The sequence below is a fragment of the Oryza brachyantha genome, chromosome 4 (genome assembly GCF_000231095.2).
Source record: "Oryza brachyantha chromosome 4, ObraRS2, whole genome shotgun sequence".
In the NCBI taxonomy this organism is placed as follows: domain Eukaryota; kingdom Viridiplantae; phylum Streptophyta; class Magnoliopsida; order Poales; family Poaceae; genus Oryza; species Oryza brachyantha.
Window position 1 is genome coordinate 15418829 of NC_023166.2, and position 14538 is coordinate 15433366.

At 42.9% G+C, this 14538-nt stretch overlaps 2 protein-coding genes and 1 long non-coding RNA gene across 3 annotated transcripts; all 3 read left to right on the forward strand.

The window, feature by feature from the left end:
* Window positions 1-1751: 1751 nt before the first annotated feature.
* Window positions 1752-3836, forward strand: LOC102709456 (protein WHAT'S THIS FACTOR 9, mitochondrial). Its single transcript, XM_015836367.1, has one exon. The coding sequence runs from the start codon at window positions 1861-1863 to the stop codon at window positions 3079-3081; it is 1221 nt and encodes a 406-aa protein (XP_015691853.1). The 5' UTR covers window positions 1752-1860; the 3' UTR covers window positions 3082-3836.
* Window positions 3837-5098: 1262 nt separating this feature from the next.
* Window positions 5099-6185, forward strand: LOC121054128. Its single transcript, XR_005811536.1, has 3 exons — window positions 5099-5159; window positions 5856-5970; window positions 6070-6185. It is a non-coding gene; the product is annotated as an uncharacterized LOC121054128 (long non-coding RNA).
* Window positions 6186-10283: 4098 nt separating this feature from the next.
* On the forward strand, window positions 10284-14314 carry LOC102709733 (serine/threonine-protein kinase D6PKL1-like). Its single transcript, XM_006652539.3, has 4 exons — window positions 10284-10522; window positions 10849-10915; window positions 10994-12355; window positions 13042-14314. The coding sequence occupies exons 3-4, from the start codon at window positions 11145-11147 to the stop codon at window positions 13910-13912; spliced, it is 2082 nt and encodes a 693-aa protein (XP_006652602.1). The 5' UTR covers window positions 10284-10522; window positions 10849-10915; window positions 10994-11144; the 3' UTR covers window positions 13913-14314.
* Window positions 14315-14538: the final 224 nt, after the last annotated feature.

The following is a 14538-nucleotide window of genomic DNA, read 5'->3' on the forward strand; positions in this document are numbered from 1 at the left end:
GCTGTACGGAGCATCGCGGCAAGAGCCCCCGCCCCACGTCTTGGTGAGTTGGTGGGGCTTCGAATTCTTTCTTTCCGGCCACCACAGCCAAAACCTACTATACTCAATGAACTATACGTGAATGACATGTGGGTCGAACAGAATCGGGTCCCACGTGTTCACTGCAGTGTTTTGTAATGGATAGGTAACACTGGAGTAAGCGGAGGACCTGGCGCGAACTGCATGTTGTGGGCCTATCCCTATAGAGCAGAGCTGTATTTTATTATTATTATTATTATTATTATTATTATTATTATTATTATTATTAAAATATTTTAAAATATATTTTCATTTCAAGAAATTATGAACTAACCTCCCCGTGTCCAATCGATAGGCGCCATGTATAAAACATCATCTGATTTGGCAGGATAGATGACTGGCTAATGACAAGTGGTGCGTGGTAAACGACCTTTAAGGGTAGGGGCTTTTTTTGCAGGCGGCTCCCTTAAAGCTCTCTGAGGCCGTTTTATCGGTAGTAAGGGGTTGTATGAAAAAAAAAGTACGGTGATTTTACAAGCACCCCTTTAAAGCTCTCTAATATGGAGAAAATTGCTATTCTACCATTCTCAAAAAGTTATTTCGTTATAATGCCATTTTTAGTTTTGGCTTCACTAAAATGCTATTCTCAAACCAGGGCAACACGTTTAAATTTCATTTACCTCATTTTTTAAAAAAATAATAATTCTACACTGTTTTCTTAAGATGAAGCGACATTTGTGCTCCTAGCCCATTGACTTAAAAGAAGTTGATTCATCTCGAAAATTTAAATATGGAGGAAATCTTAACCTAAACTTTATAATTGCAGGTACTTTGTTAAAATGTTAATTAAGTTAACTACTTAAATATTATTGGAGCCCTTAGAATTATGCTTGGATGTTGTATTTGTGCATATAATTTTATTTTATTTTTATATGTATTTAGTTTGTAATAAATATATGGTTTGACTCACCGCCTTATTTAATATTACATGCTTCATTATTTTTTTAAAAAATATTTCTCTAATTTCTCACACTATTTGATTTGTTGAACTGGCTTATTAGCTATTTGGGGGTAATTTGGTAAATCACCAGTAAAATAAGAAGTAAAAATATTTTTCTTTTGCATCAAATTGATGAAAATAGTATTTCAACGTGTTGCACTAGTTTGACAATAGATTGTAGTGAAACCAAAATTAGAAGTATTATTCTAGCGAAACCTCATCTTGATGATGGCAAAATAGCAATGTTCTCCCATAGCATTTTATCAGCAGCAAGGGCTTGTTTGTAAGAAATACAGTGTGGTGATTTTGCAAGCGCCTTCCACTGCTGATAAACGCTCTTACATAGGGCGGCAAGGGGCCGCATGAAAATTCTGCCCACCTCTAATGTTCGTCTCCCTCACACCATTTATCATATGTCTATCGCGTCGAATAAAATGACACGTTATACACCGTGCCCACTGGTGGGCATGTATACACTGTGCCCACTGGTAGGGCATGAGGAGGTTAGTTTTATATTTTTTAAAAATAAAAATTACGTTTCTGTAAATATATTTTAAAATAAAATTAATAATAGAACAATTCGAGCAGAGCTCACGTGATAACGCTTTTGAGTTTTGAGAGGTCTCGTTTGGGCCTTCTTGCTCAGCCCGTCAAGGAAAAGGCCCAAATATATCTTTCTAGAACTGCACTAGCCCAACCTGCGCGCCTCGCCTCGTCCCCCTCGTCCGCAATTCGTCGGGCAACACGCGCGCCGCCGCCGCTTGCTCCTTCCACTAGACTAGAGGACACCTTCCCTGCGCCGCTGCCGCCGCCGCCGCCTCCCGCGGCGCCGAAGAGATAAGATGCAGAAGGTGCGGCTCAAGTGGGTGAAGAATCGGGGCCTGGACCACATCATCGCCCGCACCACCTCCATCCGCGCGTCCTGCCTGCTTCTCGACCACCTCGCGCGCCTCCCATCGTCGTCGCCCGTGCCGGCGCGCTCCCTCGCGCGCCTCCAGAAGCCGCTCGGACTCACCGTGCCCGTCCTCCGCTTCCTCCGCCGCCACCCCACCCTTTTCGCCGAGACCCCACACCCGCGCTTCCCGACCCTCCCGTCGTTCTCCCTCACTCCGGCGTCGCACCTCCTCGTCGGCCGCGCCGCTCGCGCCTCCGCGGTCGACTCCCACCTCCGCCTCGCGCGCCTCCTCCTCCTCACCCGCTCCAAGTCGCTGCCGCTCGCCTCCGTCCTCCCCCTGCGCTTCGACCTCGGCCTTCCTTACAACTTCGCTGCCGCCTTCCCGGTTGCCCACCCCGACCTCTTCGCCGTCTCCAACAACCACATCTCCCTGTCCACCACATCCCACCTCCCTGAGGACATTCTCATCTCCTCCCTCCAGCTCCGCCACGCCGAGGCCATCGAACGGACAACCTACCGCGCGTTGTCTCGGCCGCCGTCGTCGTCAAGCGCCCCCCTCGCCTTCCCAATGCGGTTCCCGCGCGGGTATGGTGGGATGAAGAAGGTCAAGGCCTGGATGGAGGAGTTCCACCGGCTCCCGTACATCTCTCCGTACGACGACGCCTCGGGGATCGACCCCGAGAGCGACATCTACGAGAAGAGGAACATTGGCTTGCTGCACGAGCTGCTTGGGTTGATGGTGCACAAGATGGTGAGGAGGAACGCGATTCGGCTGCTCCGGGAGGAGTTGGGCCTGCCACACAAGTTCACGAGGCTGTTCACGCGTTACCCTGGAATTTTCTATCTGTCGCTGAAGTGCAAGACGACGACGGTGGTCCTCCGGGAAGGGTACGAGAGGGGTAAGCTGGTGGAGCAGCACCCTCTCGCGGCAGTGAGAGACAAGGTGTTCTATGTGATGCGTACAGGTGTGCTGTACCGGGGAAAAGGCTTGTCAAAGCTTGTTCTGGATGAGGAGGGTGATGTGGAGGGTGTATTAATGGATGGAGATGAAGAGTTTCATGGGGAAGGGATGGATGAAGAAGCTGATGTTGAGTGCTTTGGAATGGAGATTGTGGATAATGGACACAGTACTGATGATGAGGATGATGAACGAGATATGGATGATTGAAACAGCACGATGTTTCTGGCTTGCTGAATTTTATTGTTCTGAAACGTTAGGCACCACTGGATTCCAGCAATAGGATTCAAGTTATTGTCTCCAAGGGAGAAGTTTCAACTCATGAATATCCCATGAGAGTTTAAATCAGTGCTCAGGAAGGAGAGGTTTCAGAAGGCGGTCACTGTGAGTAGCTAGCTCCATCAAAATTTTGATGCATTGTATATTTAGTTGCTTGAGATGCAGAAAGCTATTCACGATTTTTAATCTCTGGTTGGAGGTGCAAACACATACTTATAGCTCTCTCTGAATAGTATGAGAGTTATCATAAGTTTGAGAAGTTGGCTGATAATTTGGTCATTTTTAAGGGTTTATGTATGTAGTTATTCAATTTTATAAGTTAAAGTTGGCTTATCTTTTCTGGTTGTTATGTTATGTTACTAGTGATTGCATTTGCTCCAGGAGCTTATAGCACAGAGGATGTTTTAACAGTTTTCAGGGGAAATAGGCCCATGTTTTCTTTAAATACTGCTTTGTATTTTGAAGCTGTATTAGTACTTGAGTCATCATGGTTGACAACTTGATTGATATTGTGGTGAATTAGCAATAATTGGGAAGACAATTTGGTAGTTAGGTGTAGGATATTGTAAAACCTGTCATATAGAAAAGGCTCAAATTGCACTATCCCTATTTTGACAATCAAGTGAGGCATGCACTTCTCCAAGGTAGCTGTTGCAACTAGGAGTTATTCTAACCTAGTTAGCAAAAAATGAATGCCAGTGTGTTACATGGATTCTGAAGTCAGGTTTAATTTTGTCATATGACTTTCCAGTCTACTGACCAGATGTAAATTGATCCTTTCTAGAAATAAAGTAATCTGCAATGCATGACTGTTTGAAATTTGGATTGGGCCTTGAAATGGAGTATAAATATCTCTAAATTCGCTATGGCTCAGTTCTGGTGATGAAGAATTTTCCTCCTCTTAACTGTTGTACAAGCAATCACTACAGGCCTCTCAGTAGTGTCAAGATGGCATCGAACGCTGGCTCATCGCAGCACCAATAACTTTTCTTCACAGGCCTTTAAAATCGTTCCATTTAATTATGATAATGCCGATCTGGAAACCTTAATAATCTTCTCACCAACCTTCTGAAGACAATGAGACTGACTTTTCCACAATGATTCTGATTCTTGCTCTTCCACTTGGTTTCTGAATATTCTTGCAGTTTTGGTGCTTTCTAGCTTAGAATGGCCCCAATGATATTTTTTAAGTAAGTTCTTCCTTGACTATAAATTTAGAGATAAATATTTGGTCTGCCTTTTCTCCAAAACAAGACCTGAAGAAGTCAGATCCTGCCCTCAATTCCTAGGGACATGAGTTTTACAACTGGTACCTCCAAGAGTAGCTGAATAGGAAATCATGTGAATATGCTCGTGCGCAGAGCGCAGTTCTGCTTGAACTCTTACTCTGAGTTGGACATGTTTTCTGCTGTAATAGGTTAACCCATTAAGAAGATTGCTCTCTCTCTCTCTCTCTCTCAACCTTGTATTGGTTGCTTCCCTTACATTTTCCCTTATGGATAGTCATTTTGGCAGCTAAGCGGAGTGCACTAATGCAGTGTGGCACTTCAAACTGGAGCACACAACTCATTATGTATTTAACTATTTAATTGTTTCAACTCCACATCTTACAAACTTTCTCGTCACGCTGCTAATCATAATGTATGTTTCTCCTCTGAGCATTACATCAATTATATTCAACCACATGAAGAGATCAGGTGTTGACCTGTTTCCACTACAACCCAATCAGGTCAGTTTCTACATGTTGTTCGACAAGGCTCACCTAATTGGATTATCATTTTCAAGATGTACAGTAGACCTGCACATCATCTAAGTAATTAAACAATAAGTTTGAATGAATCTGGTATTACTGCTCTTGTGGTGATCTATATAAATTTGTTGTTTGCATCATATGGTGGGACGATTTCTTATGCTGTTTTCTTGTGATTTCTCATTCAGGTCTGTTCACCTTTGCCCAATGACACTAAAATTCTTGCATGTGGTTATATTATTTTGAACACTATCATAGAGTAAGTAGAGTACACCATCTTTAAATTTTTGCTTCATTTCTATGAATGATAGTGCATTACCCGATGATATTAGAACAGTACTCTGAGGGCAAACCAATGGCTGTTGGTCTTAACCCATTTATTTCCCTTTTCCTTTCATTTGGAATTAGAGCTTGAGTATAGTGCTCTCAACTAGTAGTATTGTACTACCAGTATTATTGTTGGTAGAAGAATATTGACCATTGATCTGGAGTTCTATTACCAGTAGAAAAAATATTCTACCACCAATATTTGATATGGTAGTATAAATAGATATTATCCCTTGGATAGGAAAAAACAAACAGTCTAGACTAGCTCTACTACCAGTAGAGAGCATTGTAAAACACCTACTTGAATTATTATTTCCTGAGGCCATCCATGAGAATATATTTTCTCTTATTTCTTCTCTTTCAACTATTTTGACTTGATCTTTGGTACAATACTATCCAACATGCCACGGTCATGTATTATTCTTGATGGCTGTAGAGTTGCAGTACTCAACACCCTAATCTATTAGGAACTTAACCATGCTATAATATTTGACACTAACATAACATCACTTAGAAAACAAGAAAGCTTATGTGTGAAGCAACACATATAGCAAAACCCTATTGCAGTGAAATGGTGTGCGTGTGGTCTTCTACCTTAAATTTGAAGTCTGTGTCTTGCTCTGGGTAGGCTGGCGGGGTACCCTTTTATCCAGTTCAAAACAGAGTGTGGTTATGTGAAGCAGCAGGCGGATTCAGAGCCAGCAATTCCTGCCTGACGTGCATAGCAACCATTATGAATTGAGGTAAAAGAATAAACTGGCAAAGCTTCTTTTGACTCGTGATGGTTATCGTGAAGGAAAACGCCCACAAGTCCACAACCTCACAATTCTGAGTCTTTTTAGCCTGAAGCAGCTTGACATCATGGGTGTGATAAGATGCATGACCCTGGAGCCATCAGCATATGACTTTTCAACTTTCCCAGTTACCAGTGCCCAGATGGATGGAGGGCCAGGGATTAGGGAACACAAAAAGAAGCAAGCTAATTTGTTGCCTGAGGTAGACATATACTTATTGCCAATTGCCAAGACTTTTGTCAAAATGAATTGGCCCATGGGGCCACCTGTTATTGCTTGAGTAGGAGTAATGCCAATGCCTCATGCTAGTGGTTTAACTAATGGGCATAGGTTCTATTTAAAAATCTAAAGCTAATCATTATATCAAGCACCTATTTATATTTGGTGATGATCCATGCTTAACTTTTGAGCTGTTCCTTTTCTGCTGTGCACAGCGTGCACCATTTCCTGGAGGAGAGAACATTAGAAGTTTGGAACATTAATGCAAAGAAATATGCTATGGTATTAAGAACAATGGAACCCTATGCTGCTGTTCCTACACTAATTAATAAAACCAAGCTTTATAGTGCAACAATTGTTCACTACAAATTTGACTATTTTAAGTCTACTGGTGTGGACTATAGATAGCTGTAGATGTCTTACTGATGATACTGCCATTTTGCACAGCATCTGCTGTGCCTCAGGATCACATGCAACCGATGAGGCATTATTGACACCATGAATCTGATCATGAAACTGGAGGTACAGATATGCAAGCGGTGCTTGGAAGCTGCTACCGGAAATCTGGCTGCAGAATCGGGCAGTGTGGAAGCATGGGAATCCTATGACACCTGCTGATTGCATGCACATATGATAGATCATTGTCCAGGTCCGTGATTTGTTTCAGGTCATTTTGGACTTTTCTCCCATATATTTTTCTGCTTGTTCTGTTTTTGACACGTCCCCTTTGGCTATGTCCGATCACTTTCAGGTCAATTCAATTACATATATTTTATCCAATGGAATATACTACCAGTATTATTCTTTTCTGTCAGTAGGATTCAATAGGAAGACACATACTCTCTCCTGTCGTAAACTCGTAATGCACCTGTGGCTTTATTTCTTTGCTCATCCAGCTGGAATGAATGGAGTGTTTGGTCTCCCGCTGTTTTCGCAGGTCCACTACAACCAAAAGCTTGCGTGCGAATTTCACTGCAATTTCTTTTATTTCTTAACACAGGCACACAGCTTACTTTGACATGAACATCAGTGCTACTGGGAGCCTGGAGTAACGGATTAATCGAGAAGCAACAAGTGTTTTAACCTGATTAACTATCAGGTCAGTTTTCCACTCCTCAGAAGAAGTTTAGGAGGTGGCGAGTGTTCGGCTTGTTCAGACAAAAAAAACATATTTACAATAAAAAATAATTTTAAAATAAAATTTTTATATACGTATTCTTAGTTATCTATAAGTTAAGCCTAAAAAATAAATTATAGCTAAAAATCCCAAAATTAATTTTAAACATAAGGTTAAAAATGTAAAATTTAACTTAACCGTTTATAAGCTAAAACACGGGGTTACCGTTAGTTTGTCCATGAAACTGTGGCTGTATTACCCAGTCACCTCACTGTCCCGTCGCAATTATCTGCTTGTTCCCAAGTATCCTGCGAAAGGTAAACCGTGCATCGAGCCAGCGACACAAGATGATGGATAAAAAAGCAGTGACACTTCGGAAACATTTTTCTCGGTCGATAGACAGAACTATAGTCTATAGTCTAAAAGGAAAGACAACAGGTCACATGTACGATGGCATGAGGGAAGGGGAGAGAGCAAAGAAAAGCTATAGAGGAGGACAGCCTAATGTAGGGTGAGTTGACGAGTTGTCTTCTTGTCCTGACAACGACCGCCACATTGTGCATCACGGACAATCAGCGCACCTTATCATATCTAAATCCACCTATGTTTGCAGTTGATCTTTTGATTAGTTTGCTAATGGTTTCTTCCGCCACCTGCCTCTGCCTAAAAGCCCATGATTTTAGTGTAATAATTCATTGTACTGTATGCACACTTGGTACAGTATATCCAAAAGAGAACAGGATTAGTAGGAGTATCCATTAACTTTAGTTCTGGGGATTGTGACTTTTCTCCTTGTTTGGTTTCTGTTAACTTCTCTGTGCGACTGTGCGAGATAAAGTGGTACTATTGATTTTATTGTCAGCTTACAATATATTTTAGAGAAAAGTTCTGATTAAAATTAAACTAGCCATATAGCATTTTGTATATAAACGATAGGGATGTCAGGAAACTCAGTTAATTAGTGATAGCGTACTTCATTTTCTTCGAGCTCAAAAAATAAAGGAGGGAATTAAAGTTGATTTAGGCGTCATTAATGTTACAATTCACTCTGCTTTCTGTTTGTCCGCACTCCTCCCTAGGGATAGTGACAGGGTGGGCCTGTTGTAGTCGAAAAGAGCTGCAACATGGTCCCACGCTTTGGGTCCGAGCGTGTCGGAAACGCCCGGCCTATTTCCTGTTCTTCTTTATTGAAAGAAAAACATTGTTAGAAGGAAAAATAAAACAGTAATTAACTTTCTGTTTATCACAAATCTGAATATTTTAAATAGCAGTGCCCTTCACCTCCAGACCTTTTTTCAGTAATAGAATGATATTCCTTTTCCATATCTATTCATATAATTGTTATACATATATAGAAAAAGTATAATTGACTAATTAGCATCAAAATCTCTCCAAACTTATCAATAGTCCATAATTGGTAACGAGACGATGTTATAGAAGGGACAAAAAGAATTAGTAAAATTGCATATATAATCCTGTGTCGATAGTGTTACGCAACTTATATATTATATGCCTGTTTTGTTTGGGGAGTTTCTAGATTATGAGAAACAACTATTTGATAATTATTTGATAATTAGTTTCTGAGAATTTGAAAAAGCTCTGAAACCTAGCTTCTAGCTTTTTAGTTTATTTTCAAAATCTGTAACTATAGATTCTCGGGAGTCATGGACCGTTTAGGATAGTTTCTGACAGAAGCTATTTTAGAAAAAGCTGTAACCAAAAGAAACTCTCCAAATAAACCCTACACTTTAAATATGGAATCTTGTTGGCACCGCCGAAAGTGCTAAAAATAGCACCTTTGCGCTAAGATATGAATAAAATATCCCATGTGGAAAGAACTATCAGTAAAATAATGCAACGGTAAGGGTGAATAGAGTTTTAAAAGCCTCTCAGACCTTTGTTTGATTCAACTTACATTATTATAATTTGACTTATTACAATAAGCTAAACAAATAAATGGGTTATTGTAACTGATTATTATAATCTAGAGTTTAGATTACTATAATCTGATAAGCTCATCCGCTCATCCAAATGTGCTTATTTTAGATTATTAGGGGGTGTCTTTAGATCCAATACCCTTAGATACTTTAAAATAATAGTCCATTTTTATCATTTCTTCCTACTTTAGCTTATAATAATATAACTTATGGTAACCTGACTCAATAATCTAGATTACAATAATCCTTGGCCAAAACAAACAGGGCCTTAGGTCATCTTTTCTTTTCTAATAATTATGTTTGTAAGATAAAATTTGAATTTTCAACTTTAAATTTATGATTGATTTTGTGGTTTTTTTATAGTAGTTTATTTTTTAGTTAGATCATTAAGAACACATATATAAAAGTTTTATTCGCAAATCATTTATTGTTTGAGAGTATACCGTTAGGAAAGAGGCAAACAATTATGGTCTCTGAAGAAAAAGGCATGAACTCTTTTGGCTTATATGCTGGGAATTCTATAGGATTTTCACCTCTGGTAGTGTCCGATCGGAGCAACTAGCTTTCAATGCATTCTATCCTGAATTGCTTCAAATTCTAAATCAGGGGGAGGGGGATTGTAATTTTTAGTAAGATACCGTACAAGTTTAATTCGTGTCAGAACGTAGAGGGCTTATTACGTTGATACCACTACATTCTTTCTTGAGAGTGCAAGCTTGGGTGTTGGATCAGCAGCAGGAAGAAGAATAAGAACGGACCAAAGGGGAGCAAAGCGGCGTGATTAGGGAAAGTAAATTGGAGATTAGTAGCCGGAATCATTTGTCAGGACTGCAGCCCACGCGGGGTACCCCTTTCCGTTTCCCAATTTATATTTCCGAAAAACAAAAAAAAGAGGCAAAATTATCACATGGCCCACACCCGCACAGCTACCATCCCCCGCCTTTCGCTTTTGCTTTCTTTCCCTTCTCCACTCGCCCACACCACACCACTCCCCCTCATCGCAGAGAGGAGAGAGGAGGAGGAGGTGAGAGAGAGAGAGAGAGAGAGGGAGAGAGAGTGCGTATGAGTGCGGAGTTACTCGGGGAGTAGTACCAGCAGTGGCAACACTGGTTGGCGGTGGCGACTGGCGAGGCGAGAGGCGAGAGTGGTGGGCGGGGGGAAGAAGCAAGAACAGCACGGAGCAATCCCGAGTCTCTCCATAGGGATCTCCCCCTTCCCCGCATTCGAGGTGATTCTTTGGTTCCACTTCTTACTAACTTCTTCTTCTTTTTTTTAAGTTGAGTTTTCTTGAGTTCTGGTTCTCTTGTTCTTGGGGAATTGCTGGTTTCTTCTCTTTCTCCGCTCGCTGCCCTGCTCGTGCGCGACAGCTCGAGGAGGATTCTAAATGTGGGTCGGCGCATGCTCGGGGGTGTTTCTATGGGGGGGTTTCCCCTCGGCTTGGGAAAATCTTGAGATTTGAGGAACTTCTGGCGTAATTTGGTGGTGCTATTGTTTTCTTTAGAGAAAGCAACGTCTAATTTTGGTGGATTGGACGGCACTTTCGTGTTTCTGCAGGGTGGAGTTTGTCCTACTTCAGAGGGGAGTCTCCTCGCCTGGCGCCCAATAATTAGCCTGGCAGCAGGTTGGATTCTTGGAAACCCATTGGATTGATAGAGAGATTTTGGTTTCTCTTCAGCCCCTTAACCAGTGTTCGTTTCAGGTGGGAGCGCTCTCCGTGCTGGAATCTGCTTCTCGGGTTTCCAAGACTCGTGTTGGTAGGGCAGTTCTGTGGGAGATTATTGCCTTATTTGGTTGAATTGGGAAGAGTGGGTCAATTATTAGTGACTGTGCACTTGTTATGCTAGAACTGAATGGAGATAGTACATAAGATTGCAGAGCCCAAAGAACCTTTGATGGTCACTGCTAGGAAGGCGCAGAACTTGGAGGCGCCAATTCCGATAAAGGCATCATGGAAAGGGAAGAGCTCCCAGCAGCAGCAGCAGCAGGATGAGAAGGATTTTCCAGCTGATGGCGAGGAGAGTTTCCTGAGCCTGGATTCATCGGACGAAGGTGGCCGGAGCTCTTTCTCAGGGGCCAGTCACCCCCTGGAACCAATTGATATGGATCTCATGAAGACGGTCTATGTCGCCATCGATGAGGAGAAGTCCGAGCCACCGGTGTGTCTAGTGCGAGGGTTATCGGCGAAAGGGCCGTTCATGGATGACCTTTCGATCCGTGTTACAGGCATGAAGGCCAATGCAGTGGCAGGTGCAGTCGGTGCCGATGGTTTGGCTGAAGAGATGAAAGTGTCTGGTGCTGCAGTGGCATCACTGGCCACGGCACGGTCATCGCAAGCAACAGAAGCTGTGTCCTTGCCTCCAGATTCAGAGGAGAAGGACTGTGTCTGGGATGCCTCGCTTCCTCCCAGTGGCAATGTGAGCCCTCACAGTAGCATTGACAGCATGGGTGTAGTCACGGCAATGAGCACTATAAACAGCTGCACCAGCACATATAAAAGTGTACCAATATCTAGTGAACCAGTGCTTGCCACGGAGAGGAACTGTGGGAGTGTGAAGGGTAGCATTCGAGGCGACTCTCTAGAAAGTGCAAAAACTAGCATGAGTCGAGCAAGCGATAGCAGTGGTGTTAGTGATGACAGCAGCTGGAGCAATATCACCGGAGGTGCTAGCAAGCCTCACAAGGGTAATGATCCTAGATGGAAGGCAATACATGCTGTACGAACTCGAGATGGTGTGCTTGGGATGAGCCATTTCAGACTTCTCAAGCGTCTAGGCTGTGGTGACATTGGCAGTGTTTACCTTTCCGAGTTAAGTGGAACCAGATGCTACTTTGCAATGAAAGTAATGGACAAGGCATCCTTGGCAAGTAGAAAGAAATTGAACAGGGCACAAACCGAGAGGGAGATTCTACAGCTTCTGGATCATCCGTTCCTTCCAACCCTGTATACACATTTTGAGACCGACAGATTCTCGTGTTTGGTCATGGAATTCTGTCCTGGTGGTGATTTGCACACACTGCGACAGAGACAGCCAGGAAAACATTTCTCTGAGTATGCTGCAAGGTGATCATTTGAACCATGACTTTGTTCTTCAGCAAAATATAACTTGTTTGGAGTAGAAGATGTACCTTTTCTCCTTAGCACTATGCCACTATGTTTCCTGCTGACTAGAGACTAATAATATTTACATTCTAGAGTTTTGTTAATCTAATGTAGTATTCAATTTACTCTTATTGTATCATGGCTTAGCTTTACCATTGTTCTGCTGCTCTCTACTTTGTAGAGAAGCTCCTATAAACCTTTTGGAATCTAAAGCATTAGCTAGCACTCCTCAAGTTGAAAATGTGAGTTCCCTCAATGAAAAGCAACCATGGGCATCTAATAAGTTTTACAGAATGGAGCTTCATGGAGAAGTTATTAGCAATTTTCAAAAAAAAAAAAATCAAAATGGACTGTGTCATCTGTGAGATGACATGTAGAAATGTAGTGAACAAATATGGTGAAATAGTGGTAAAGAAATACTCTGGGTTCTGTCCGTTAATATTGCTTGTATTCCATTTATTGACATTTATATAACAATCCGTCTCATGGGTGGACAACATAGCATGTGTAAAATAATACTTGGTCATGCTCTGTTCCTGTTTTTCTCCAGTTTTTAACTCTACAATTGCTAGCTTGCGATTTTAACTTGAACAGCTTATCCCTGACCATTGCTAGCACTAACATTTATGTGCTCTGATTCCGATCAGGTTTTATGCTGCAGAAGTGCTTCTCGCTCTTGAGTATCTGCACATGTTGGGAGTTGTTTACAGGGATTTGAAGCCAGAGAATGTTCTTGTGCGTGATGATGGTCACATAATGCTTTCAGATTTTGACCTCTCCCTGAGATGTGCAGTCTCACCTACACTCATCAGAGCATCAGCTTTTGATTCTGACCCCAGAAGAGCCGGTGGTTCATTCTGTGTACAACCTGCTTGCATGGAACCTACTTCAGCCTGCATTCAACCTGCATGTTTCATGCCCAAGTTGTTTGGTCAGAAGAGCAAGAAAAAAACTAAAAAGACGAGGTCTGAGCTGGGACAGAGTGCCACCACCCTGCCTGAACTAGTCGCTGAACCGACATCAGCTCGATCAATGTCGTTTGTTGGGACTCATGAGTATCTGGCTCCAGAAATCATCAAAGGCGAAGGCCATGGAAGCGCCGTTGACTGGTGGACCTTCGGTATATTCTTGCACGAGCTTCTGTACGGCAAGACGCCATTCAAGGGGTCGGGCAACCGCGCTACCCTGTTCAACGTGGTCGGCCAGCAGCTAAGGTTCCCGGAGTCGCCGTCGACGAGCTACGCGAGCAGAGACCTCATCAAGGGGCTCCTGGTCAAGGAGCCGCAGCACCGGCTTGGCGTGAAGAGGGGGGCCACGGAGATAAAGCAGCACCCGTTCTTCGAGGGCGTGAACTGGGCGCTCATCCGGTGCAGCACGCCTCCCGACGTCCCCAGGCCCGTCGAGGCCGAGCTGCCCGTCAAGTACGGCGTGGCGGAGGCGATCGGGAGCAACAGCAAGAGGATGGTTGGCGCGGACGTGAAGTCCGGTGGGAAATACCTTGACTTCGAGTTCTTTTAGAAGCTGCTGTGCTTTACTGCTGCCTAGTGGCAGAGGCGCTAATTGCTTTGCAAAGCTGCTGGTGCTGGCCGGTTTGGTGCTGTGATTCTTCGATGTGCTTGACCTGGTGGTGTTCTGTCTGTCTCACCACGGCTGCAAAATTGTTGGGTCTGAATTGGCCAGAATTAGATTGATGTGTTTGCATGCTTTGTATCTAACAGTCCGGTTTGAACCATGTGCTAACAACTGTGCTGCAGGAAGGTCCCAAGCGATTGATGCTAGCGTACGAGCTCCGGTGCCTGTCTGTTTGAATAGTCTGAAGACCAAGAGTTCCCTCTGTGCCATTTGTTGTACTGTTATGGAATTATGGATCGACCTTCAGCTATGTTGACAACGCCGAGTTTACGTTTGAAGGTTATCGTACATAATTTCTGAAAGTCGATACGAGCCGTTCCTCGCTATTTCAATTTACTATCGATTTTACGTATAATTTAATCGCTGCTAATGAAATTTCGATAGGCACAAAAGAATTTATCTGCAAATGGATCCACAAACCGCGAAACTTAGTCGCTTTCTTTCCCTCGACCTCCCAGCTCTGTCTCCTTTCTCCCTGGATTTTAGAGGATTTAAACGAGGGATTAGGGGCT

Bases quoted from the DNA above. Each gene is read 5' to 3' on its own strand.
- LOC102709456 (XM_015836367.1), top strand. From the start codon at position 1,861: ATGCAGAAGGTGCGGCTCAAGTGGGTGAAGAATCGGGGCCTGGACCAC.
- LOC102709733 (XM_006652539.3), top strand. From the start codon at position 11,145: ATGGAGATAGTACATAAGATTGCAGAGCCCAAAGAACCTTTGATGGTC. The intron at 12,356-13,041 runs GTGATCATTTGA...GATTCCGATCAG, and splicing joins TTCTCTGAGTATGCTGCAAG to GTTTTATGCTGCAGAAGTGC.